Raw genomic sequence first — 22811 nt, forward strand, 5'->3', positions numbered from 1 at the left:
AACAACAATAGTGGGTCCTCCGAAGTGAGAATCTGTCTTATGTGTGCGAAGGACAAAGGAATGATGCTGTTCTTCAACAACGACAGACGTTCGCAACGTGAATTTCCTCTGGCGTTGGAGACTTCTGCTGTCAGGTCACATTAATTCCCCGAGGCGAAGAAGTGCATGAAATTCATCCAGGAGCTGAGCAAGGAACAGCTTGTCGTCATGAGAAAGTGGATGAGAGAGACAATTTTGAACGAGCTGCAAGTCCGCACATGTGAGAGGAAGTTTGCGATTAACTGGTACTGCATAACGCCTTTTTGCGCCTTTTAAAGTCCGTGCAATCAAACGCGAACGTGAAAACTTGGGTGGTACTCCTCGAACTGGCTACAAACTTCCGACAGATAGTTATTAACGAACTGTGGACTGATATGAGCAGACATGAAGGTGACAAAGTAGGGGTGTGTATCTGGTGTGGGTTCCAAGGAGAAATGATGTAGAACACAGAATGTTATGTAGGAGTTGGGAGCTGAGGAGTACGAGTGGTTGGTAGAACGTTTGAGGGTCATTGCGAGATTGATTGAACGCTCATGATTGAGACGTTCGAGAGACCAGGCCTCCATAATGGCGAAAATGCTATACACTGACACGACCGCCAGTAGATGAGAAGAGATGCCACAAAAGCTAACGCAAGCGACGTACCTGGCACGACAACGAGCAGGCACTACCCCCTAAATGCTCAACCGTTCGGGATCATTAAGATCACTCGGCATGATCGACAAGTCGAGAGCGGAGCGCGAAAGGTAAAGGGACTAGTCCCAAGGTAGGCCATGAAAGTTCAAACGCATTGGACCAATGAGACTTGTGTTAAAAAGGATTGAACAGCAACTTAAAGAAAAGAAGCTAAGATATTAACATGACTCGGATTCAGAAGATGCGAAACTCAGAACAGGAAATTATAGAATTTCATAAACATCATACCACCGTCGAAGCCTCCTAGGTCACCAGGAGTGTTTTCTCAAACCACTTCAGGGTCTGATCGATAGATTTCTCAAACGCCTCCTTGACATCAGGGAATTCTAAAGGGGGCTGGCAGGCAAATCCGTGAACGGTACCTGACAAAGTAAGGTGAAAAGTACTGCAACGAAATCGTAAATCGAATAGCACAAACCTTTATAATCCACGAACTCGTAATCGACGAAATCATCCTTCCCTTCACGAGCTGCGAGCAGTGCTTCAGCCTGGTTACGGATAGCAGGACCAAAAGTTATATCCTCTGTCATAGTATGATTCACGGAATTAGCGTAAGTTGCCTCTCTTCATCCAAACATGCACCAACCTTCCGCACACACCCAGGAAGTAGGGACCTGGAAATATCCATGTATGCCCTCACCATGAAAAGGGAATAACCGAGGTTCCCACATTGATTGCCTTCACTTCAGCCTCAGAGACCCACCCGGGATGGCAAACTACTAAGCTATCAAAGATATCGAGTGGGGCTAGCCTCACACCGAGAGGTCCTCCAAAACAGTATCTTGATTGTTCCCTGAGTAATATGATATTCCTCGTTCAAAAGCAGCGACACTTACCCGACAGCACCAATTCTGTCGTATTTCCACTGTTCACGAATTCTCTTGATGAATTGCGAAGAAATCAGGGCGGCCCTGCCAGTTTAAACCGCAACATCCTAACAGCAATATTTCTCGGATCAATAACCGACGCATAAGCCCACTGCGCGGCAGTAGAATCATGACAACGAATTTTATCTTGTCCCAGAGGGGCGGTCGCTTCGGCAGGAGGTTGTCTGTCATCCCATTCACGTCCAAAAGCGGCTGTCCTTAATGCCGCATGTTCTGTTAGGAGATGTATGGCGCTCTACAAATAGAAATTAAGTATCATCGAAAAGATCCGGGATCCAGACGTCACAAGCCAGCTCCTTCGAGAGTTAGATGTGAGTTCACGAGCGGTAAGCCAAAACCATCGCCGAGGAGGATGACCGCGCGACCACCCTGACGCCCGTTGCCCGTACTAGAGGCCAAATAGACCTTGACGCCATCGATATCGGTAAATGAACCGGTGGGCTGGCCTTCAAGGATCGATCCCCTGTTGCAGTCCAGACAACTCATGGTTGATAATAATATACTTGAAAGTGTGCAGAACATTCTAGAGTGGAAACAACGAGGCAGGATGACGTGCATGAACTATTTTTGACTTAAGCGATGATTTTCCAGTACAATATTCCCCAAATATGGGAATTGTGAGGCGATCCTGAACACGTGATTAATTAAATGGCACTAGTGTATGCCGTCATATATTATTATCAGCCTGTTCTTCACTTCCGCGCTCCTCGTGTCTACCTTTCTATAATGCCCACGCTAATAAGTAGTAATATCTGAGTTGTCTTAACGTTGAGAGTCACGTTCGAGCATATAAGTAAATGGAATCAAGCAGTTTTAAGCGACTCCTAAAACTATCTTTATCTTTGACGAATTCATTCCCAGGTGAATGTTTGAACATTGAACTAGAAGCTTCACAACGTTGAAGGATGGGCCGCAGTCTGTGCATTAGGTGCTGTCATTCATGTTTTTACGGGACCGTTGCATGAGGAAGCATGGGCACAGTGAGCACTGAGGGTTCACCCCAGGCTTCATAAAATGTTTGCCACCACTGTCAAATCAACATTAGCTTGACATAAACGAGTGACACACAACAGCCATAATGAATCACAAGGTCCTGAGGAAAGATAGGGAAAGATACTTGTACCGGGTACCCTGAGGGCCTGAGGCACGATGCTATCGCTTACTTAACTATTTTTCTCACGAGCGCTATGTTATTAACATGTCCACCCAGAACCTGGTGAAGCTGCTCAGGCCCCCAGCTTCAGTTGCCTGCCCTTGCTTTGGGTTCAGATTACAACAAGATGTTTGCGTTCACGAACCTCTTATTCACTATATCGTCTCTGGCATTATTGGCACTCTCACTGCCATTGAAGTTGAGGGATGTTGTGGATCCGCCCGTTACTAGTCCAACGGCGGGTACTGTATGGCATGTTGGAGAGAAGCAGCTGGTGACTTGGTAAGTTTGTACATCCTGGTGTGATTTAATCCGTCCTCGAGAATAAGACATTTATGATTTATCACAGGAGCACTAATGCTTTGCCTGTCAATATGACCAATCCGGTTGGGATGCTGGTTCTGGGATACATGTACAACAACAGCGAGAACTTGATGTTGGGTGAGTTAACCATGACATGTAGTGTTTTGCTCTATTGTTACTAAATAGCATATTATTAGATTCACCACTTGCAACGAACATCAATTATACGGTCGGTCAAGTTCAGATCACCGTCCCTAATGTGGACACACGAGAAGATTATATCGTCGTTTGTAAGTAGTGCGGCGTGTCTATGCGAGGGATGGATCTAATAATTTGATTAAGTGTTTGGTGACTCTGGCAATGCCAGTCCACAGTTCACCATTATCAACGATAGCTCATCTTCATCCGCCTCTGCGTCATCCACATCTTCTTCAGTTTTGTCGACTACTTCTACGGGCAGCGCATCCCCTACAAGTCAAGCTCCCACGCAAAGCCCGACATTAACTCCTGTTAATACGACTCCTGCAACAGCTCCCACAACAACTTCTAGCGTAACATCTGGGGCAATCACGCCTACTTTAAGTTCTAGTGTGATCCCAACGACATCAGTTGTCACGTCCTACCCTAGCGCCAACACAAACTACACTCACGGGTGCTGCATGGAGGAACCACGCGTCAGGCGCGTCAATTATGTTCGCCCTGGTATCGCTGGTCTACATCCTCTAGTTCTAATGAGCTTTGACTGGCATCCATGGACGCCGAACGCATTTCTACGAGGACATGTTAATGACGATTGTGATTTAGTGTTCATGAACTCTTGCTTACTCATTTTTCCATTGTACGACTTTGATGACGAAGGTGATCTACGACACATACTTGGTTGGCATTCAATTACTCTACTTTAGTACCCCTCACGATACCATTGTTATTGGACACTGCATGACTTACATGAAATTGAATGTAGCTAATGTTGGTTATAAAAGAGCGCCCCTGCGGGTCAACCCGCGAGGCAGATTCTTGATCAGTGGCCACACTTCCTCATGCATCACCTCCTGCAATGGATGTCACTTTCCCTGCTGCGAGTCCGTCAACCTTAGCGTTCGTTGCCTATCTCGCAGATCTTCGCTGCCCGCCGTCTCATCGCTAGACTGTGTGTTTAAAGTCAGATGTTTCAAAGTTACCAAAGATGAAAGAGGTCCTTTTTCGCATGAATTTTGGGCAAGGTATGAAGGGTCACCCAACTTGAACTTAGACATCATTCATCACGAAGTGTGTTATATTCAAGGTAGTGAGAAATGATTCGCTATGGAAAAGAATTGCTCTGGTCGCCGTGAATTTGCGTACCAGCACTAGATGAGGCTCAGCATGGTGGCAGTCAGGGGAACACCCATGGTCGCCTCCACTTCGAAGAAGGGAGGCAGGTTGATCGTCCAGTACCTGAGCAACTCGAGGACGGACATCATGCTTCCAAAGGTGGCCCTATGGCACATACATACTCAGTTCGAATTGGATAACTCCGTACTCAGTAGTCGGCTGTCTAGAAGCGCTCCTCACCATTATCAGAACACCATTTTCATTTCAATGCAATGCAATGAATCTTGGTTTCGGAACTTCGAAGACCGCCCCTGTTGGTTGAGTCGCAGTACCTGGCGAGAACTGCCGGATGATCAATGCATGCCCTCGAAGTCAGAGGCTGCTCCAAAAATCTCGAAAGGGAATGAAGTCCCTTGTTTCGCTACCTTTTCTATTGATTTTAGGGACATGTTATAAGGGGTATAAAGAAGTGACAGTATTGAATGACAGGTTCACCCGACCTTGAGTCTCGACTTTCGTTACGAAGCGTGCAAAATGCAAAATGTAACGCAAGAGCTGCTCTGGTCCCCGTGATTGCGTACTAGCCTGCGCATCAGATGAAATCGGGCATGGTCTCTTGCAGAAGGCCAGACCATGGTCTGGTGCTCAAGTCGAAGGTCATGTATCTATCCAAATCGTCGACGATGAAATTCGCAAATTTAGATCTGGAATACAGTGCTGCTAGTATGAGGGCTTCCAAGAATCAAGATGGACAGAAGGAAGGGGGAGGAGAATGTGAGGTCCTCTTACATCTAGAAACTGACGCGTGTACTGGCGTGTTAATTACATTTCACAATGATGAGATGTCGCTTTCCGCATGGCGCGCGCAGCAACGCTATTCGCTAGCAGGCTAGCTGAGACCATTCAGGGAATAAAGTATCTTCCCGTTCGGGATTTGATCGTTCGCGGGACGCCTTGGGCTGCCAAGGGACAGAGATACCTTCTGATGACGCAGCACTTTCGAGAGCGTCTGATGTCTGGTATATTCAACCTCATTTCCGTGGCCTCCATATGTTCTTTTCTCAGATTGATATTCGGGGCGCAAACTTTCGCCAGCTTCCTCTGAATTTTGTACGTTATTCGGTCGTAGCCACTCGAGAGGTGTGTGACTGTTAGATATGCCGTGCTTTTCAGAGAAACAGCTGCTATGCTGCCAAACTAGGGTAGCCTTGTCGTGGGTGGTGAGCCTGGGTGGCGGCGGTGAGGACCAAAACGAGTCATAAGTCTTAGCGAACATGTGTCAGGTGTCACATCCCTGATGGCAACCTCGTAATCGCGTACAATCCTCGTGTGATGTCCCCGCGGTGCATAAGCATGTCGTATATTCATGGCGAGCCTCCGACACTCACGGAAAACGTTAGTTTCAGGTCGGCGGAGAACACGAGGCTGTGCGTTACACGCGTATCATGAATGTAGATAACAGCTATCAGCCGCATCATCGCGGCATTGCGAAGGTACGGCGATGGGCAGGTTCAAGGTTCAAGCACTCATTCTGTACACATCATGGTCTAATTCCGACGTTTGGCAATCTTGCGAACCTTAAGGATTGTATAATTCTATACCACAATAAGCGAAGTGGACTGCTAAGATGCCACGCTGTTGGGTTTTCGTTTAGAATGGAATTGTATTGCACTCACCACACGTCTTCGAGTCGCAAGGACGAGGAACCTGGTGACTTTGTTTGAATATCTCAAACGTGCATGCCCTTCAGGAGTTGACAGAGGAATTGGTCCCACTTGTAGGTGCAAATGACAAGCAAGACGTGTAGATCAGATGCCAATCAGATTACTAGAAACAACATGAAGCGTATCAGATGTACATATGGTCAAGAAAGCGATGGTAGACTACCAGAGCCCCGCATCTACTTTATAGTCGTAGGTGATAAAACGCAACAGAAATAAAATTAATGATACAGAAGATGAATATTTCCTGATCCCCTTCCTGGCGAAGAGGATACGCCGTCGTCTATAATGATCATCTAAAAATTCGTGATGGGAATCGTGAGAAAATCGTATGCCCTATAGAAGTAGGGATTGAAATGCGTGATTAACTTGGCGACCAGCCCTTGCTCATAAAGTGCCATGAAATTGGGATTTCACCGGTGTCGAGTGTGCTTAGTTTCTCAAATAGGCTAGGAGACATGTCTGCGAAACGGATTCAACGAGTGCACGATTTAAACCCTAAAAAAGACAACGAACCTAGGCTACCTGAACCGCAAGACTCGCATTCATCACGCGTCTGGCCGTACGCGGTGTATCCGTTATCGGTATTGGTGATCTCAATCCACTACGAGCGGTAAGTATTCAATGTCCGTATTGCGGGAATAGGAGATGGCCTACCTGATTGCAGTTTCCTCCACTACCATAGATCTGGGCAGAAATGGCAACTACAGGATCACTATCCGTATCCGTATTTCCGCAGGCGCCGTCGCCAACTTCAAACCAGGTACCCTTTGTTGAGGAGAAATTAGCAAGCAGCTAAAAACTATCTCTCATCAACACACCTCGCCTGTATGTGTGACGCGCTTTTCAAGTGATACTGTCGCAGTTCCACTGAGCCGTATTGGTGCAGCCAGAACGGTGAAGGTAATCGCGCATAGCGTGATCAAGACAGTTGTCAGTCTATACATGTTGGCGGTCAGTGAGGGAACGAGATGAAAAGCGGGAAGACGGGGACGTTAGGGGGATGGAGCACTACTCGCGCTTACTTCAATGCATAATACACAGGCCCTTATATACCTAGAGACAGGCTTTTACCTCACACTTAAGACGTGCTCTTCAGGTAATTTGATTGCTGTGCCAGTTTTAGATTATTGTCCCGCACTGGAGTCGCGTTGTCTAGACGAGAGAAAGAGGGTACAGCTATACGTACTTCGAAAACAACGTACATCGGAAGTTGAGGGCAGATTATTGTTTCCGAGTCGAGGACAGACAAGAATCACGTCAATCTGGAGCACAGGTACACATACACATGACAAAAGTAATGCCGTCCGGTGCGAGCAGGCTAAGGTGTGTACCCATCTCGGATGATATGAAGGCTGTTATTTAGCTGATCCGGCCCTCGTGTACCAGTCACCCAAAATTCAAGAGACTTGAATGTTGCTTGAAGTATTCATTTTCTGTCCCACGCATCTAACTTCCACTCCGTCTTGGCTCCGCAATTCGGGCCACCTTCCCCGCACCTGATGTTATTGCTTTTCTACTTCGTTTCTCACCACTGTCTAACTTCTGTCGTGCTCTCGGTCTCCAACATACCGTTCTCTCACCGCGGGGATTACCCGCCAATAAGCGATGCGGAGGCAGCTCCTCGGTATCGGTTCAGGTTCCAAGCAATGCAATCATTTTTTTCTTTTGCAAACTGGAGCTCGTGTCAACACCAATCCCCATTTTCAGAGATCGTCCGTTCAGGCCAGCAAACATTGATGGCTAGTCATGGTTGAACGTTGAGCATTGATAGAGTTCCGCGTACCAAGATTTTCTCGCTTCTGGAAGTCCTTTTTATCGACGCTTAAAAAACACGAGCGCACCCCGCTACTACTGAATATGCTACGCAGTGCGCACAGCCTGGAACCTGCATGCGGACGTCCATGGCCAAGCAACAACTAGAGTACCTACCCCATGACAGCTCATGTGCTTCACGGACCGGTGAAAACGGTTTCAGTCAGTGAAAACATAAAAGAGCTTCTCGGGCACATCCCAATCGACAAATCAATTTCTGAGGTTCGTGGTTTTCTGTGGCGGCATCGACGTAAAGACGACGTTCCCTCACCAGCGTACCATGACATATTCGATGGCGCGTGGACACACGTATGAGACAGTCCTTCAAACCTTGCAGTTTGCCGTCCCTTCACCCGTCGATCAATCGCCGACGTATGTTCTTCGTCAAATTTATCCTCCAACTTAATCACCGCCCCACGTTCCACTTTTGCTCAGCTGATTCGGACTGGGTGGACCGGAAGGTAAAGATTAATTGTCCCTGCCATAATTTTATATAGCATATAAGTAATGTTTGTACAGCACTTGTAATCAAAATTTTACTTGAGCTTGAATTATAACGTGTTTTTCAAAAAGATCTGTGGCGGAAATTTAAGGGGTCAAATTGTCGACATCCTCGCTGCTGGATGATGCTCGATGGCGGTGAGGTAGCCGAAATTTTTGACACCCCTCCACATTTGAGCTGCTTCTTCGCAACTTCTCCGCCGCTGAGACTTTGGGAAAAACAGTATCTGCGACGGTGATGTTCTTCATGCTAAATATATAATTACCATTATACGAGATGAAACTGATGTCATCGACCCTTTTCTGGCACGAGACCGGTGATCAACTTCACATCGATCCGAGTCCGTTCCGCAGGCACTACTACGCTTGCTCTTCACCTGGCCACTCAAGGCGGCGTGCTAATCTCGAACCAAGAAAATGCAGACACAAAGCAACAGCTATGGTCAACTATTGCCTGTAAACTACTGAATCTGCTGTTAAGCATTGCATTCATCGCTGATATTTGTTTCATGATCAGGATCAGGTAGATCGTATATCCAGTCTTTTTGATGCCCACCTTGTTTTATTGGCCGATGTGCGTCTTCTGAGTCTCGAAATTTCCGACAGCTGAGCCCACCTGCTCGACTCATACAGGTCCACGAACTGTACCGCGATAGAGCAGTGCTAGAACGCGAGTACGCAGTCAAGTTGCAGCAGTTGGCGAAGAAAGCAAACGAAAGGAAGAACAAGAATGCACTTTTACTAGTCGTCGGAGACAACCCCACCAAGGTTTGCACGGAAAGTATGAATCAACAGAAGCAGGTCATTTCTTCCCAATTTTAGACCAGGTACTCATCAATGGTTCCGATCACAGCACCCTGAATCACGCATACTCTGAAATCTTATCCTCCATGTCAACTTCTGCTCAGGATCACATCAACTTAGCAGAAGCTTTGACATCTCAAGTTACGGAACATCTGAAGGCTATTGAGCGTCGCAAGCGACGATTACAAGAAAAAGGTTTTGCATTGTCGTGGCAAATCATTCCTATGCTTACTGACGATATATGTAGCAAATGCAGTTCTATCACAAGATTGTGGCTGGACGCGATAAGATCTATGCTGAACGCATCAAGGCAAGGTGATAAATTGGTTCCGTGTGTTGCACGTTTGACACTCACGATACAGAGCAAGCAAAAAGTAAGATCTTGGGCGCCATAACGCAACGTTTCTGACCACAGCATGCATCAAGTATGACGCCGACTGCACCGAGGTTGAAATTTACCGTCAGAAGCAGGTAAGGAAACTCCTCAAGAATATTCTCACGGTCATAACCCTCTCAAGTCTGGTCATGTTCACGATCGACACGCGGAACGCTCAGCAAAACAATATGATCAGCAAAGGCTTGACATGCTCAATAGTAAGAAGTACGTGCCAAAAAAAAGCGTGGAACACTCGTACAAATTTCAGCAGTGCCTATATTATCTCAGTTGCAACCGCCAACAGCGTGAAGATGAAGTTCTATACTGAGGACCTGCCAAGTCTTGAGGATGTGAGTTAGATAACATTATTCTATTTGGTATAGTGTCTTGCTGACGAACCTGATCAAGTTATTCCGTGAGCAGGTACCGCTGTGCACTTGCTTCAGCTGACTGTCTGCAGAGGAGTTACAGACTCGTCTAGTGATGGATTTCGTTGCCGTTGTGACAGAGGCCCAGAGAATCCAATTGTCACACCAAGATATCTTGAAGGACCGTCTTGCGACAGTTAACGCCGCTTTGATCGAAGTCCAACCCGGTAAGGACCAAGCACTTTTCGTAGACTGCAACATCCGTCCGTTCAGCATACCCGACGACTGGGTTTTTGAACCATGCTCGAACCATTACGATACGGTGGGCCTGACCGACCCGAGTTCTATGCGCGATGTTAAGGAACGTGTAAATCGCAGGGAGATATTTGCATTGATCCGGCCCCAAAGGTATTCTTACAAAATAAACTCGCGCACGCGCGAGCTAAATCGAGAGAACTTAAACCTGCGCTCGAACAAAAACGTAAGTGCGATGTTGCGCCATGGACTGCTGGTCGTGCTCACCCTCGTGAGTACAGGGACCGAGGTCGAGAAATATCGTGGCTTGGTGACAGCATACGCCACTGACAATATACTCGGAGATGTGGGTGGTGCCGTGAACGTGTGTAGTCACTATGCGACGACAATGAGTCATTTATTAACTTTCATGCAGAGCTACCTTGTCACTGCCCATGAGGTCACTTCCCTCTCGACTTCAGCATGTGTCTTGACCACAGAAGTAAATACAATCGCGGATGTCCTGGGGGGTAAGTAACACGTTAAACGAATATATCAATTAATGTTCGCGCGCAAGGCGATGAGGGTGGTTCAAGCCCACACGTTTTCAAGAGCTCGGCCTTTTCGATACCCTACGACATGCGGATATTGCAAGGTATGTTCAAGGAAGCTGGTGGATGAGTGCCTGTACTGTTTGACCAACAACTGCCTAGGTATCGATCTGGGGCCTAAGTAAGCAGGGAAAGACCTGTAAAGGTTGTGGCTTATCTGTGCACTCTAAATGCGAGTTAAAAGTGATTCATTCCAACTTAAACCATGTAAGGGCATTGCTGATGAACATCGTTAGGTGCCCGCGGAGTGCAGTAACGTTCACGGGGATTACAAAGCCTCGGAAAGTTTGCAATCTCTCTCTTCTGAGTTGTCTAGATCGGGGAGTAGATGTGGGTGAATGACAAGCTCTAAAAGGTGTAGGACTTACAGAATATCCACAGCATCGGTATCCACTAGCCCCAGAGAATCTTCGATACCGTCTACTTCTGTGGCACCAAATAACTCACCACATGTGGAAGAAAGCCATCGATTGGCTCGTGTTATCTTCGAGTTCGCGGCCTCCTCGTCCTTCGAATTGAATGTGACAGGTCTGCATGGCAACATGTATCCGTATTGCACGTGCTGATATAGTTTCAAGAGGGTAGTGTTGTGCGTGTGCTAGAGGAAGACGATGGTTCCGGATGGGTAAAGGTGGCTGACTCCAGTGGTGAGAAAGGGCTGGTTCCTGCGACCTATCTGGAACATGCAGGCGGACTGCCGCTGGAAACAACTGCACCCTCCCAACAAAATTCTCAGCAAGCGTCAGGCATATACGGTACGAGTACCGCCTATTTTCTGGTACGCCAATCAGTCAATTTCTCACTTCAACCCAATAAACAGTACGGGCTCTCTACGACTATCGAGCCCAAGAATCAGAAGAGCTCACGATACATGAGGGGGACTTTGTTGAGTTATCCTCTGGAGCAAGCGGAGGTCAGAATTATGCGGAGGGTTGGTGGGAAGGTATTGGACCGTATGGTCTTCATTTCAGTGACGATCAACTGATTATAATTTTAGGGTTTTCCAGAGACCGGAAGAAGGGGATATTTCCCAGTAATTATGTACGTGGACCTGGTTGTCAAATCAAGAATATAAAGTTGCTGAACATGTGTCAGGTGGAGTTAGCCTGATTGTCTCGCAGCGGTGCTATCGCTGCCGTCAGTTGACAATACATTAATCACGATTTCGAAAAAACCCTGAGTACCGTATGATAACCACCAAATCCTATCTCTGTGTACAGAACCAGCTACACTACCTCGTTCATTTAAGGTATGGAGCGACACCGCACTTCTCCGTTCCAGTGGAGTGTTTGCACCTGATCGTAATTGCTAGCCCTGAGTCCATTCTGGTTTCATAGTAGTTTGCCAGGAGGCAGACCGCCATCTAATAAATCGAGGAGTTTAAAATTGTCCAGGATGATGTCTTAAAGAGCAGATATTCGCCTCCATCGATTTGGGTTTATATGCAGGCAAATCAGTATCGTAGGATTATATTGTCTCGTAGGATTGGTATGGTCTGAACGGCGGCTATAGCCGAGGACCACGAATGCCGTCAAAGGACCCTATTGTACGTTACAATGTGCCAGCGACATGAAGTTATGACAGCCATACATACAAATTTAGCTGTGGTTCACAGTCCTCATCACAATTTACAACGAATACAGCTAACCATGATCTCGGCTAGCACCATGGTAGGTAGACGGTGTTTTGATGAATTTGTCATTTAACAGTAGTCCGCCAGGGTACATGACCAGGGACTGCACGCTAGTGGAGGTGTGGAATCAAAAAAAACTTCTAGATCTTCTCAGGGGGACAACTTGAGCCTAGTGCAGAAGGCTTATTCTTCTGTTAATAGACGAATGAGCAGGGAATCCAAAGAAGAATTGCTTGCGGCCGACCGTGCCATCATAGGACAAGCCTAAACAAACGATAGTTACCAAAGCCCTGGCATCGGGAGCAAGCCACTGATTTCGCTGAACGACCGGAGATTAACATATCTGAACAGATAGTAGGTCTGGGCGTATATCCTGCTGAGGATGTTGAAATCAGCAAGTGCCTGACATACGCAACCTTGTTCATGTTCACCTTTGAAGGTCTTCTAAAAGAGCTGTTAACTCTGCTTCTCTGTGATATTGTTTCTCTTCCCTCAGCACGGATAAATTGCCTCGGAGACTAATGTTAGAGCTTCGAATAAAACATGTCATCTCGATGTTGGTGACAGCGTAGATCTGTCTCTGCACGAATATATCAAAAAATGGGATTCCGGAGTCGGAACACCTACATGCCATGCCTGGGACTGGATGGAAGGATCATGTGTTTCACAAAGAATAAGGGCACCAATACACAGTTGGACGTTCCCAAGTCAGGATGCAATTTGGCTCCGCGGTGAGGTGTAGGCGGATGCTCTCCGTAGGTTCAATATACCTCGATGGTGATTTGTGGTTCTTACATTTGAGGTGAACGTTCCATAACTTTGCTTCTACTTGGCCATAAGGAAACTGCAGTGACTTATCTGATCGAGGTCTAGTCAAAATTAGCGGATACACGGAGTAGACCTGTACCGCTCCGAATTGTATAAAGAGCTTACCCATTGTCACTGACCACCAACAACACCCCCAACCACTGGTCACCTCCAGACCTACATTCCTGGAAACTGTGAGCTCAAAGGCTGTTTCACTTATTCTCTCACCTGCATCGACGTCGTAGCTCCACGCAACGATTGCATTTGCTGACCCTCGTTTGATGATGGCGAGGTTGGCTGTGTGTTCTTGCGATGGATGACTGCGACGTCGATCCATGGGAAGTGGATTGTTGTACAACTCCTTCAGCGAGCCACACCTATCTCATCACGGACAAAGCATTGGCGGCATGACGAGTCTGTCGAAATAGCGGTGATGTAGTAGACGCACTATACTTAGTATAATCAATTGCTTATCCTTGACTTGTGCATTTGCAATTAGCTCTTACTGTAGACCCAGTGATGATTGTAAGTTCGAGTAGATGAGTAGAGTACTCACATACACACGTCGATGTAAACCCATGGCCTTCCGGATGAGTGACGATTTATCCCAGAAATGAATAGAAAGAAACCCAATACAACAAAATAATTACATAAAACGATTATACAAAAAGGGAGAAAATGAAGTGCCTCAGGCTATCTCCCTACCCCAATTGCCGTCCGAATGAATGGGCCATTCGCTCCCATAGGCCCATATGAAGTGCCAGACGGCAGTGGCGTAGGCAGGGCCCCGCCAAGTGCTGGAGTAGGTAAAGGCACTCCCATACCCATTACCACACCCTGATTCTGGGGAACGGACAAGGCAGGAGTCTGATTTTGTGAATCCCTTGGTATCCCCCGATCTTCTCGTTCGGCGATGGTAGCCCCACCTCGGCCGGTATCAGTGATACCGTTGGATGCTGCAAAGGTCTGTCCTAGACCATACAGTTTGCAGTTATATTCGGCGTCGTCTATTTGATCATTGAAGTAGAGCTCTCGCATTTTGAAGAAGGTGGATGCGGTAAGGAGGGAATCTGATCCTGCCTGATGTGATGTTCCAATACGCATCACCTGTAGGAATCAATAATAAGCTGGTGATCAACTAATCACAGGGGAGATCACGCACACCAAGATCATCCGCGACTTCCTGTAGCCCTCCTTTGAGGGACTTGGAGGCACGCATCATGAACTTGATATCGTAGCAATAAGGGAACCAAGTACGCAGCAAGTCAAAGAATTGCTCTTCAGACGTCGGCAAAGACATCGCAGTCAATAACCTGACCAAGTAGCCGAAGTCATAGCCACTGAAATATGGAGTAAATGAGTAAATGAGTAAGTGAAGTGAATGAGAACAGCTAGAATAGTGGGCTTTCGCGACGGATGGAGCTGAATGACAGTACAAAAAGAAACATTCAAGAGCATTTGGCGCCACTCACCTATGGAATGATATCCACTTGGCCTCGGGTGCAAGGACTAGACCCGATGTGATCAAAAGTTCAGCAAAGTCATTCGGCGATATTCCCATCTCCTGGTGCCGCTGAAAATCGAGGCCTGACTTCTGTAATAGATCGATTGATTCTGGCGCGTACATATCTTCACTAGGGTTTCATTCTCAACATGCGACGCCTGACAACTTTGGCTTCCAAGACACACCTTATACTGAACTTGAAATTGAATTGCCAAGTTGTGACATCCTGGGGGAGATTACCCTCTTCATCCGCGAGTGTGATACCGGCCTGGATTAGCTTGAGCAGGTCGACATTACATCGCATTGTCTGGTAGTGATAGTCTGAAGACGTTTTGAAGTTGCCTATTGGTCGTGCAACTACGCCCGGAAATTCTGTGTCCTATTGTATCGTGAGCATCCATTTACAAGAGATATCGGACTGCGCACAATTGCAACGTAAGGGTATTGGTCGATCATGTCTCGTATGTTCCGCATTTCTACCTCAAGATTTGGCGCCCATACCTCCCGTATCCGGGACATAGCTAAAAATCCGTGCTTTCTGATATAGCAGCGCGGTGGACAGTTTCAAGCAGAGATACAGCAAGGCGGGCGCTAAGTCTATGTCGCTTGCTCAGATATCGGTACAAAGTCTATTACGTAAGCGCAATCATTGTAGTTGACGGGTTCAGAGAGCTCGAAAGTAATATTCTCAGGACATCTAGCTACAGGTTATTGAATTACTCGAGTACAAATCATCAAAACCATGACATATATGTATTGTTCTGGTTCTCGACGTTTGAAGCTAGTGCACCAAAATCAAAGTTGAATGTATGGTTCCCAACCCTCTGAGCTGTATGGCCCGCAGGAGTCGAAGGGTCTGCACTGTGTCTCAAAGTTGCCGCAACCAGATCCTCATTCAAACCTAAAGCAAGTGAAAGCATGTCCGTGGACAAGTCGGGGGTATGGACCAGCTCTTCAGGTTGCTCTACTTGTTCTATGTGTGAACTTGGCATTGGCTTGGGCTGCTGAGGCGTATAAGCAGGAAGTTCCTGGATGGCTGGAGGAGTAGTTATCTCAATCTCTCGTAGCGTTTGCTGTAAGTACGAGTGTGCAGCGTCAAAAGGGTTCGCACAATCCCCTGCAGTACTGCACACAGCTGATCTGACAGGTGTCTCCTGAGACGCTTCGTCGATATCCATGGTTGAGGTATCTCTGGACGTTTTGAGCCATTGGATGTAGGTCCGACGTGACTTCTCTGCCATTTTTGTGAGTAAAGGCTGTATGTCTGTTTAGTAAGGATCTCCCAAAAGTTGTCTTCATCACTAACCAGTGCTTGAGCGACCTTTGAACATTCCTCGGCCACGTTCGCAAAAATGCGGTAAATAGTATCTAACTCCTTCAGCGCAAATGGTGCTAGACTGATGAAGGGTATTCTGGAAACGATCAATGATAATGCAACCTGAGTCAAAATGCCCAGTCAACATGTAACAGGTGGGTAATTCAGGGGTCACTTACCGCGCCAGAGAATGCGTTAAACCAGAAACACATGAACCGCTTGCTCAGCTGGGGCTCACGACGTAGCATGGTCCCTAACGTGGCAACGAGGCGGGAGGCACTAAGGTATGTTGCAAGAACTGACGGCGCATATTTGTGTTGATACGTGAAAGTATCAAAATCACTAAGTGCCTCAGTAAAAAAATTCCTATGAAGCTGCAGCAGGACTTATGGGTGTCTAGCTTCAGCATCCGGGGACACAATATTCCCGGCAACAGCTCACCGATTTCTCGCCCGCTAGCTACTAGCACTTGCTGCATAGTCAATTGTCGGATATTCGTGATGCCCTCTGAGTTGAATATATTTAGTGTGGGGGGGATGTGGAAGTCTCGGATTTTTTTGTCGACATCCAGAATGCCAGAATAGGTTTGCGGTTGTGCAGATATTGCAGTGACTAGGACCGGTGTAAGACAGTGCAGGAAGAACCCGTGCTTCCACTCATGGTCTGTGGAGTGATTAGCTTCTCCGGTACAAAGGTAGATGAATAAGTTATCTAACATGACTGAGCTCCGGGGACGATGTACATCCCCTCTGCAGCATAAGATGGTCGCCGACAGTCCACATGCTGTAAGCAAAGAGAAGGTGGTCGACCAAGAGATAGAGACTGGAAATCAGGGTTCAGTACACATATCACATGTACAATCAGTTGAAAGTCAGAACTAACCAGGCGTGCATCTAAATTCAGAAGTTCCCAGAAAAGCATTCGTCGCCGCTGAGACTCTTCGGGAATTACCTTCCATCTATTGCCATCGCGGTCTATGAAAATGAATGAACACGAGGAAATCTCAGGGCGGTAATGGATGCCCGACGTACGTAGGCCTAACTAGAGTAACAGATGTTTTAGGTGAGTGGAGAGTTACTACTTCGGAAAAACCCACGCTTTGAGCAAGCTTCACGGCAAGTCCCATGATACTCCATGCATATGCTACAGCTTGACTCTTGTCTGAGAAAATAAGAAGATACCAAATCATGTAGAACTGCAGTCTCGTCAGCACGACCGCATGACGGATAATTTGACCAACCCACCAAAGTCTGCAGTAGATCTAAACTAGGTTCGTCCATCAGATTCATCTCACATAAGGAGGCTCGCGCCAGCCGATGGAACACCTCAGCTCTTGGAGACTCGTTCTGTTGGTTGAGATCAACGAGTAGCCCGATAGCCATCATAATGAATAGCAGAGAGAGACGGCGGAAACAAAGGCTTGACACTGGCGTGGTGTATACGTGATGAACTAGATTCGGGAGCCAAGTTTCGCTTGGATCGAGGTTGTACCTTGTGTGTACGCCATAAACACGCCACGAATTGACAGTGACAAGAAAACTTACTGCCATAAAGCGTTCAGTCGAGCTTGCGTGCAAAGGTACTCTGCCTCTTGCCGAGACGGCAACATCTCATAAATCCGTTGTCGCATAGGATTATTGGGCAACCAAGGATAAGGAAATGTTTGACTGAGTTTTTCGATCTCGGGAGACAATCCGGGTACATCTGAAATTAAAGCTTCCGCTGAAGAATACCTCTCCTAGAAAAGCTGATCAGCGACCACCCTCCGAACTGGGCACAAAGCAGACACCTCCGATCGGCTATCACGAACTTTGTCTGCGTCTCGTGTTGAAGATGAGGCAACAGAGAGTTGGAAATTGCTTGCGTGATTTTCTTTGCTTGTCCCTTCAGTCTGGGCATGCCGTCCACTGGTCGCGTGAGAACTATAGAGCTCGAGTGAATTTTTTATACGTAAGGAGTCTTGGTGTAAGAGTGGATGAGGGTCAGATGAACATTTGGCTTGCACGGTCTCCAAGGCGTCTTCGAGCTGTCGTATACGATCGCTCATCTGAATGATTTTGGAATGGAGCTGCTCAGTATTGGCAAGAATGAACCTTGATCGGTCGTCAGTGGGAAGGCTCACCAGAGAACCCACTACTTACCTGCTGCCTTTTCCAGACGTGAGAGCACCTGTAATACAAAGCACGGTGAGATCGAATGTTCGAAAACATGGCGAGCTAAATACCATCTGGACATATTTCAGCGCAGCCTCGTTTTGAGCACGACTGACATGGAAAGACACGATCGCACTAGCGCATTCAGTTTGAGGTCATGCAGATTCGGAGGGAAAAATGGACATACTTTCAGTTTCAATCTTGAGGATGTACTTATGATTAGGGCGTTCAGGTCAGAGGATTGAAACGCACCTTCGGCACTCTGCGCACGATAGAGGCTGCTTCTTGTTGTGTGTTTTCCTGGCTGTCGGAGTAAATCCTTCAGGGGGAGTCCCAGGCGCGTCCAAAGACGAGCCACCGGGTGCGTTGCGAGCACGCTTGGACGCACGGGCGTCGGTGCTAGCATCTGAAAGGCTCCTCGTGGATGTTTGTCTATGCTCACTGCCGTCTGCGAGCATGTTATCAGTACTAGAGATCGACGTTTGTGTACGAGCTTGTGCGGCTTAAAAGAGACCCCGAATTAAACGGACTCATTGTTTCAAAGGATAGATATATGTAGCACAGTGCACACCATAGGTTACGGCATCAAACCACGAGTCTCCTGACTTACTATCTTCATCTGAGTTCTCGCCGTTCAACTCCACTTCGAATCCCCTTGGCTTCAGTACTCGGATTCTCCGGTTATGAGCTATTCGTGATGCGGTCTAGTGAGATTCTAGACTGTTAGCAATCGCCTACGCCACCAGTCGCATAGCTTCGTAGAACGATACATTGGCGGGTACTTGAAATCATAATGGACTCAGGAAACTACGGACTCCGGAACTAACTGCCAGCAAAGACAAAGCCGCAGGATTTCCAACGACCTGAAATGGCCAAGAAACCACGGTATTTTACCGCATCATCCTTGATGTAAAGGTGCTCTTATCACGATTCTATCCTCCGGGAGAGAGTTTCCTTTGTTTGCTTGATCAGAAAAGGACTCACGGTTACTTCGCAGTCCGTAAGTTTCGCATCAAAAATTTAGCCATCCTGCAAAGGCATGCAGTCCGAAAGACAAGGAAGGCAGTCTTCACCACTCATAGGGGAGTTAAAGCAAAAATATGTGGGGATAAATCGAACGTGATGTGAAGTGCACGAACCTTACTTGGCTTGCACTAAGCTTGCACTCAGCGAAGGCTGAACATCGCGCCGCACCCGTTCGCATGTTCACAAAGTTTCTGCCAAAACGAGCGAGATGATTTACGGTTCGCACAAAGCTGTTCGCGGAATCAACCGGCCGCTTGTGTCTCTGGGTTTCAGGAGGTTTCAGGGTCTTCCTCAGGCGCTCGCGCAGCTTCCGCCGCAGCGCTAGGCAAAATCCTTCGTCGCCTGGGAAAGTCAGTACCTTCCATGAGGCCAGCCGATGGGAAGTATTCGTCGATGATGACGATACTTCGTGGGACATACAGCAGTATACAGCCCGCTATGGTGATAGAGAAAACCGCCATGCACTTCTGAAACGATGATACTCCCAGGCTTTAGCAAAAGGCGATAGAGATGCGCGGTCGGTCTTCAGGCTTCAATGCGGAGCCGGTCCCTCAATGTCATCGCGTGAAAAACAACTCAATCAGACTCCGTGGGGGCTGATGGGGCTCGACGTCTAAAACAGAGTATCATTGTAGCGGATGCGATAGCCTCCTGACGCCGACGGTACTGCTGGTACCGGACCTGCCACAGGGCCAGGGTTCAAGAGCGGCGGTACCCTTCCAACTTCAGTGTGAACGCTGTGCCGCAGGGATCAAATCATAGGAAATAAATGATATTAAAAGGAGCTCCTTCGTTCCGTAGAAATCGGGTTTCGGAGATCCCCTTGCGACCGCACGCAAGATTCTCCATGATGTGGAAACAGAAGGAGGGAATCATCATCTTCATGTCTTCTTCTCACCCCCAGTCACACTGTTAGTAACTTACGCAAGTGAACGATCGATCCCTGATGTAATTGACTGTCAAAATAAAGTATGCCATAAAATAACACACGGAACTGCGCCACAACGTGATCACAACTTCGCCTTCTGTTCAGCAGCAGCAGCTCTCTCCATCATGAACCTCGTCTCCGTTGCAGCCTCCGCAAGATAGTGCTTCAGTTCAGCAGTATTCCGTTTGAGTGATGTGATGGTCCAGCGGATGTAATGGTCATCGATGGAATATGAGAGTCCATACCCGTCCGTGACGACTGCGTGTGATAATTAACAACTCTCAATTGCAAAAACAATTTCAACGACAAGACGTACCTTCTCCGTATCCCCATCCATCTAGGTACTTCGAAGAGAGTTGAGACGTTGACAACTCCCAATGGTTGGACTTGGAAAATGCTGGATCCGAATAGATAGCCGGAACGGACTCGCCATCTCGGACCATCTTCTTTAAACCGAATAAATGCCGATCCACCCCTTGCCCATCCGCGGCCCAAGCAGCATACTGCAGGTGGCGCGCGACGGCGCGGCGGAAAAGCACGGCGCGGCATTCATCCTAGACGCGAATTACGCATGCCATTTAGCCTCTATTTGGAATGGGAAAGTGTTACGCGATTTCCGCACGAAGACTTACAGATTCTTCTGGATTAAGCATGGCTTCGGCCCATTCTTTGCTTTCTGAGCTGACACTACGGATGACCTCCGTGCGGCCTTGCTGGAATTTGCGTGTCTGACAGCTTTCATATGTCACACCAGGCCGATTAAACATCTTGTGGAATGCCAGCTGTTTCACAAGCTGAGCCCATGCATCAGGAGAAGCCTTGAACTTCTTCATGAGATTTTTCCCATAGCCCTCGTAGTGGAGCACCTAGGAACGGTGCTGATTAATCTGGAGCGCTTATAGATCCTACTGGACCCTGGACTCACCTCCATGTCATGCTGACCCACGAGCTCGTCAAAATGATGACATGCCTCATCAATATATTTCTTGCATGTGGCGTCGAGCTCGAATTTCAATTCAGTGGGCTGCGGGAGATTTGCCCCGGTCGAGCTAGACCTAGGCGCACCGAGATCGACCTTGTTGTGGGCAAGATAAGCAAGAATGAATTCATTCAGGCGAAGCGTGGGTGTGCCATCCAAGCAAGAATGCTCCCCGATGAAACCCGATCGCCCATTATCGAAGACGAGCACTGACACGAGTAAAGTACATCAGCATATCTGGAAAACTGCGAGACTCGATGGCAACATACATTGGTGCTTGTCGTAGAAACGGTTCCGGCCGTCTCCAACCCAGCAAGCCCAAGAAATATCTTCGCGCAAGACGGGCGTAGTGTCATCAAGGCAGACGACGATCGCGGAGGATTCTATCCGCTCCAGAGATTGTTGGTTCACCGGTGAGCCTGCAATCAGAGCAGAACGTGCCTGAACGGATCAAGGTATGAGACCATACGCGATTGAAAGCACCACCAATACTTACATCAGTCCAAATATCTCGGTTCTCTGCTGTCAGCGCGCCAACCGGAGCGCCCTTCTCCTCTCCGGCGATCTTAATGACTCGTTCCACTTGCCTAAGTTCCAAAGTTAAGTTAAGTTAAGTTCGATGAATTTAGAGTAATCAACACGCAGCACTGACACTTCAAGCTCAGCCTCACTTAGTTCATGTCCTTCCGGAGTTGTGAGCGAGACTTCGTAAAACTTGTTCTTTCTCACAAACACGACGTGATTATGTGCCTTCGGATCAAACTTCTTGGCAGTGTCGGATGGTTTGGTGGGGTATCGAGATGCATGGAAGCTGCGAGGATTTAATTCAATGCGATGCGTGACAAACGGAATAAACACTTACAGCCATTTGTACGAATTCATGCACAATGGCATCCCACGAACCTTTTCGGGTTCCAATTGTTTCCTGCTCCGTGCCGGCATTAGCGATGAAACAAGGCCAAAGACATGCAGCACACTGACGACTCCGTGAGATCTCTAAAGGGCAGCATGGCTTTGATCAGGCTAGCAGCCCTCTTCGCAGGGTGACGTCTGCGTGGATCATCAAGATGCACGTAGAAGTAGCTGACATAGACCACGACAGGATCGCGATAGCCCATGTATGCAACGTCATTCCACCAGTCCGCTAGCCAATTCTTGATGGAGGGATCTGCAGCACGGGCTTCTAGGCGTTTCTGAAGCTCAGCAGCCTGAGGCGACTTGAGAAACTCTTGCGCAGTAGCCTGAGATTTAGCATACTCCGCATCCGTCAGAAGAGGCCGAATGGTCTCAAGATACTTGTGCACGGTTGAGGACAGCGTCGGAATGGGAAGCTGAGGAAGTGACGCCTGGAACCGCAACATGTTCCCCGCAGTCGAATCGACAGCATATCCCTCTGGAATATCAGACTTCTTTGGAGCAGAGGACTTGAAATTGCGCTTGGTGGCCATTTGTGGAACAAGCTGGTGAACCGGGTTAACGTGAAGTACGTGACGCCACTAATCGGCAAATTACGTACCGGATAACGCAACGACCGGGAGGCTAATCTGCTCGAGAACTTCAGCATGGACTTGAAACGACGGGAAATGATTGAGCGACAAAGGATGGAAGGATGTTCGTCCTTCACGCATCCACTGCCGGTTCAGG

The 22811-nt window shown here is 47.7% G+C and overlaps 7 protein-coding genes across 7 annotated transcripts; 2 read left to right on the top strand and 5 right to left on the bottom strand.

Annotated features, from left to right (window-relative positions):
• Window positions 1-684: 684 nt before the first annotated feature.
• On the bottom strand, window positions 685-2108 carry EDB91DRAFT_1328558 (uncharacterized protein; the record flags this gene model as incomplete). Its single annotated transcript, XM_041325289.1, has 9 exons — window positions 685-1097; window positions 1154-1258; window positions 1322-1349; window positions 1405-1516; window positions 1572-1646; window positions 1699-1814; window positions 1904-1918; window positions 1944-1991; window positions 2028-2108. The coding sequence occupies 9 exons, from the start codon at window positions 2106-2108 to the stop codon at window positions 979-981; spliced, it is 699 nt and encodes a 232-aa protein (XP_041178379.1). The 3' UTR covers window positions 685-978.
• A 794-nt stretch (window positions 2109-2902) lies between these two features.
• Window positions 2903-3467, top strand: EDB91DRAFT_1017322 (uncharacterized protein; the record flags this gene model as incomplete). The annotated part of the gene is made up of 4 exons (XM_041312504.1): window positions 2903-3057; window positions 3125-3187; window positions 3265-3368; window positions 3421-3467. Coding segments are annotated over 4 exons (369 nt in total), but the record flags the coding sequence as incomplete, so codon positions are not given.
• Window positions 3468-6477: 3010 nt separating this feature from the next.
• On the bottom strand, window positions 6478-7060 carry EDB91DRAFT_1051356 (RlpA-like double-psi beta-barrel-protein domain-containing protein-containing protein; the record flags this gene model as incomplete). The annotated part of the gene is made up of 4 exons (XM_041313600.1): window positions 6478-6575; window positions 6630-6717; window positions 6771-6881; window positions 6935-7060. 4 exons carry the CDS (start codon window positions 7058-7060, stop codon window positions 6478-6480), a joined length of 423 nt encoding a protein of 140 aa, XP_041178381.1.
• Window positions 7061-8701: 1641 nt separating this feature from the next.
• On the top strand, window positions 8702-12159 carry EDB91DRAFT_1328561 (uncharacterized protein; the record flags this gene model as incomplete). The annotated part of the gene is made up of 19 exons (XM_041325290.1): window positions 8702-8885; window positions 8947-9003; window positions 9063-9230; window positions 9257-9428; window positions 9544-9548; window positions 9752-9834; window positions 9881-9959; window positions 10018-10024; window positions 10070-10299; window positions 10356-10458; window positions 10514-10596; window positions 10648-10741; window positions 10789-10814; window positions 10925-11005; window positions 11059-11152; window positions 11204-11350; window positions 11401-11577; window positions 11643-11863; window positions 12043-12159. The coding sequence occupies exons 1-19, from the start codon at window positions 8847-8849 to the stop codon at window positions 12157-12159; spliced, it is 1983 nt and encodes a 660-aa protein (XP_041178382.1). The 5' UTR covers window positions 8702-8846.
• A 1697-nt stretch (window positions 12160-13856) lies between these two features.
• On the bottom strand, window positions 13857-15386 carry EDB91DRAFT_1126736 (ribonuclease H-like domain-containing protein). Its single transcript, XM_041318448.1, has 5 exons — window positions 15193-15386; window positions 14952-15145; window positions 14735-14896; window positions 14425-14602; window positions 13857-14369 (listed from the first exon to the last, which is right to left on the bottom strand). The coding sequence occupies exons 1-5, from the start codon at window positions 15283-15285 to the stop codon at window positions 13956-13958; spliced, it is 1041 nt and encodes a 346-aa protein (XP_041178383.1). The 5' UTR covers window positions 15286-15386; the 3' UTR covers window positions 13857-13955.
• A 40-nt stretch (window positions 15387-15426) lies between these two features.
• EDB91DRAFT_1126739 (fungal-specific transcription factor domain-containing protein) lies at window positions 15427-18801 on the bottom strand. Its single transcript, XM_041318449.1, has 15 exons — window positions 18487-18801; window positions 18422-18434; window positions 18306-18369; window positions 18223-18250; window positions 17871-18174; window positions 17626-17819; window positions 17326-17572; window positions 17178-17276; window positions 17113-17122; window positions 16964-17055; window positions 16798-16903; window positions 16523-16744; window positions 16261-16466; window positions 16073-16204; window positions 15427-16022 (listed from the first exon to the last, which is right to left on the bottom strand). Exons 1-15 carry the CDS (start codon window positions 18690-18692, stop codon window positions 15501-15503), a joined length of 2445 nt encoding a protein of 814 aa, XP_041178384.1. The 5' UTR covers window positions 18693-18801; the 3' UTR covers window positions 15427-15500.
• Window positions 18802-19974: 1173 nt separating this feature from the next.
• On the bottom strand, window positions 19975-22731 carry EDB91DRAFT_1275407 (acyltransferase ChoActase/COT/CPT; the record flags this gene model as incomplete). Its single annotated transcript, XM_041324647.1, has 10 exons — window positions 19975-20446; window positions 20505-20742; window positions 20821-21054; window positions 21114-21376; window positions 21437-21608; window positions 21664-21754; window positions 21820-21978; window positions 22030-22092; window positions 22149-22627; window positions 22660-22731. 10 exons carry the CDS (start codon window positions 22729-22731, stop codon window positions 20271-20273), a joined length of 1947 nt encoding a protein of 648 aa, XP_041178385.1. The 3' UTR covers window positions 19975-20270.
• Between the last annotated feature and the right edge of the window lie 80 nt (window positions 22732-22811).

Source organism: Suillus paluster (assembly GCF_016628075.1).
Source record: "Suillus paluster strain FC165 chromosome Unknown EDB91scaffold_19, whole genome shotgun sequence".
In the NCBI taxonomy this organism is placed as follows: Eukaryota; Fungi; Basidiomycota; class Agaricomycetes; order Boletales; family Suillaceae; genus Suillus; species Suillus paluster.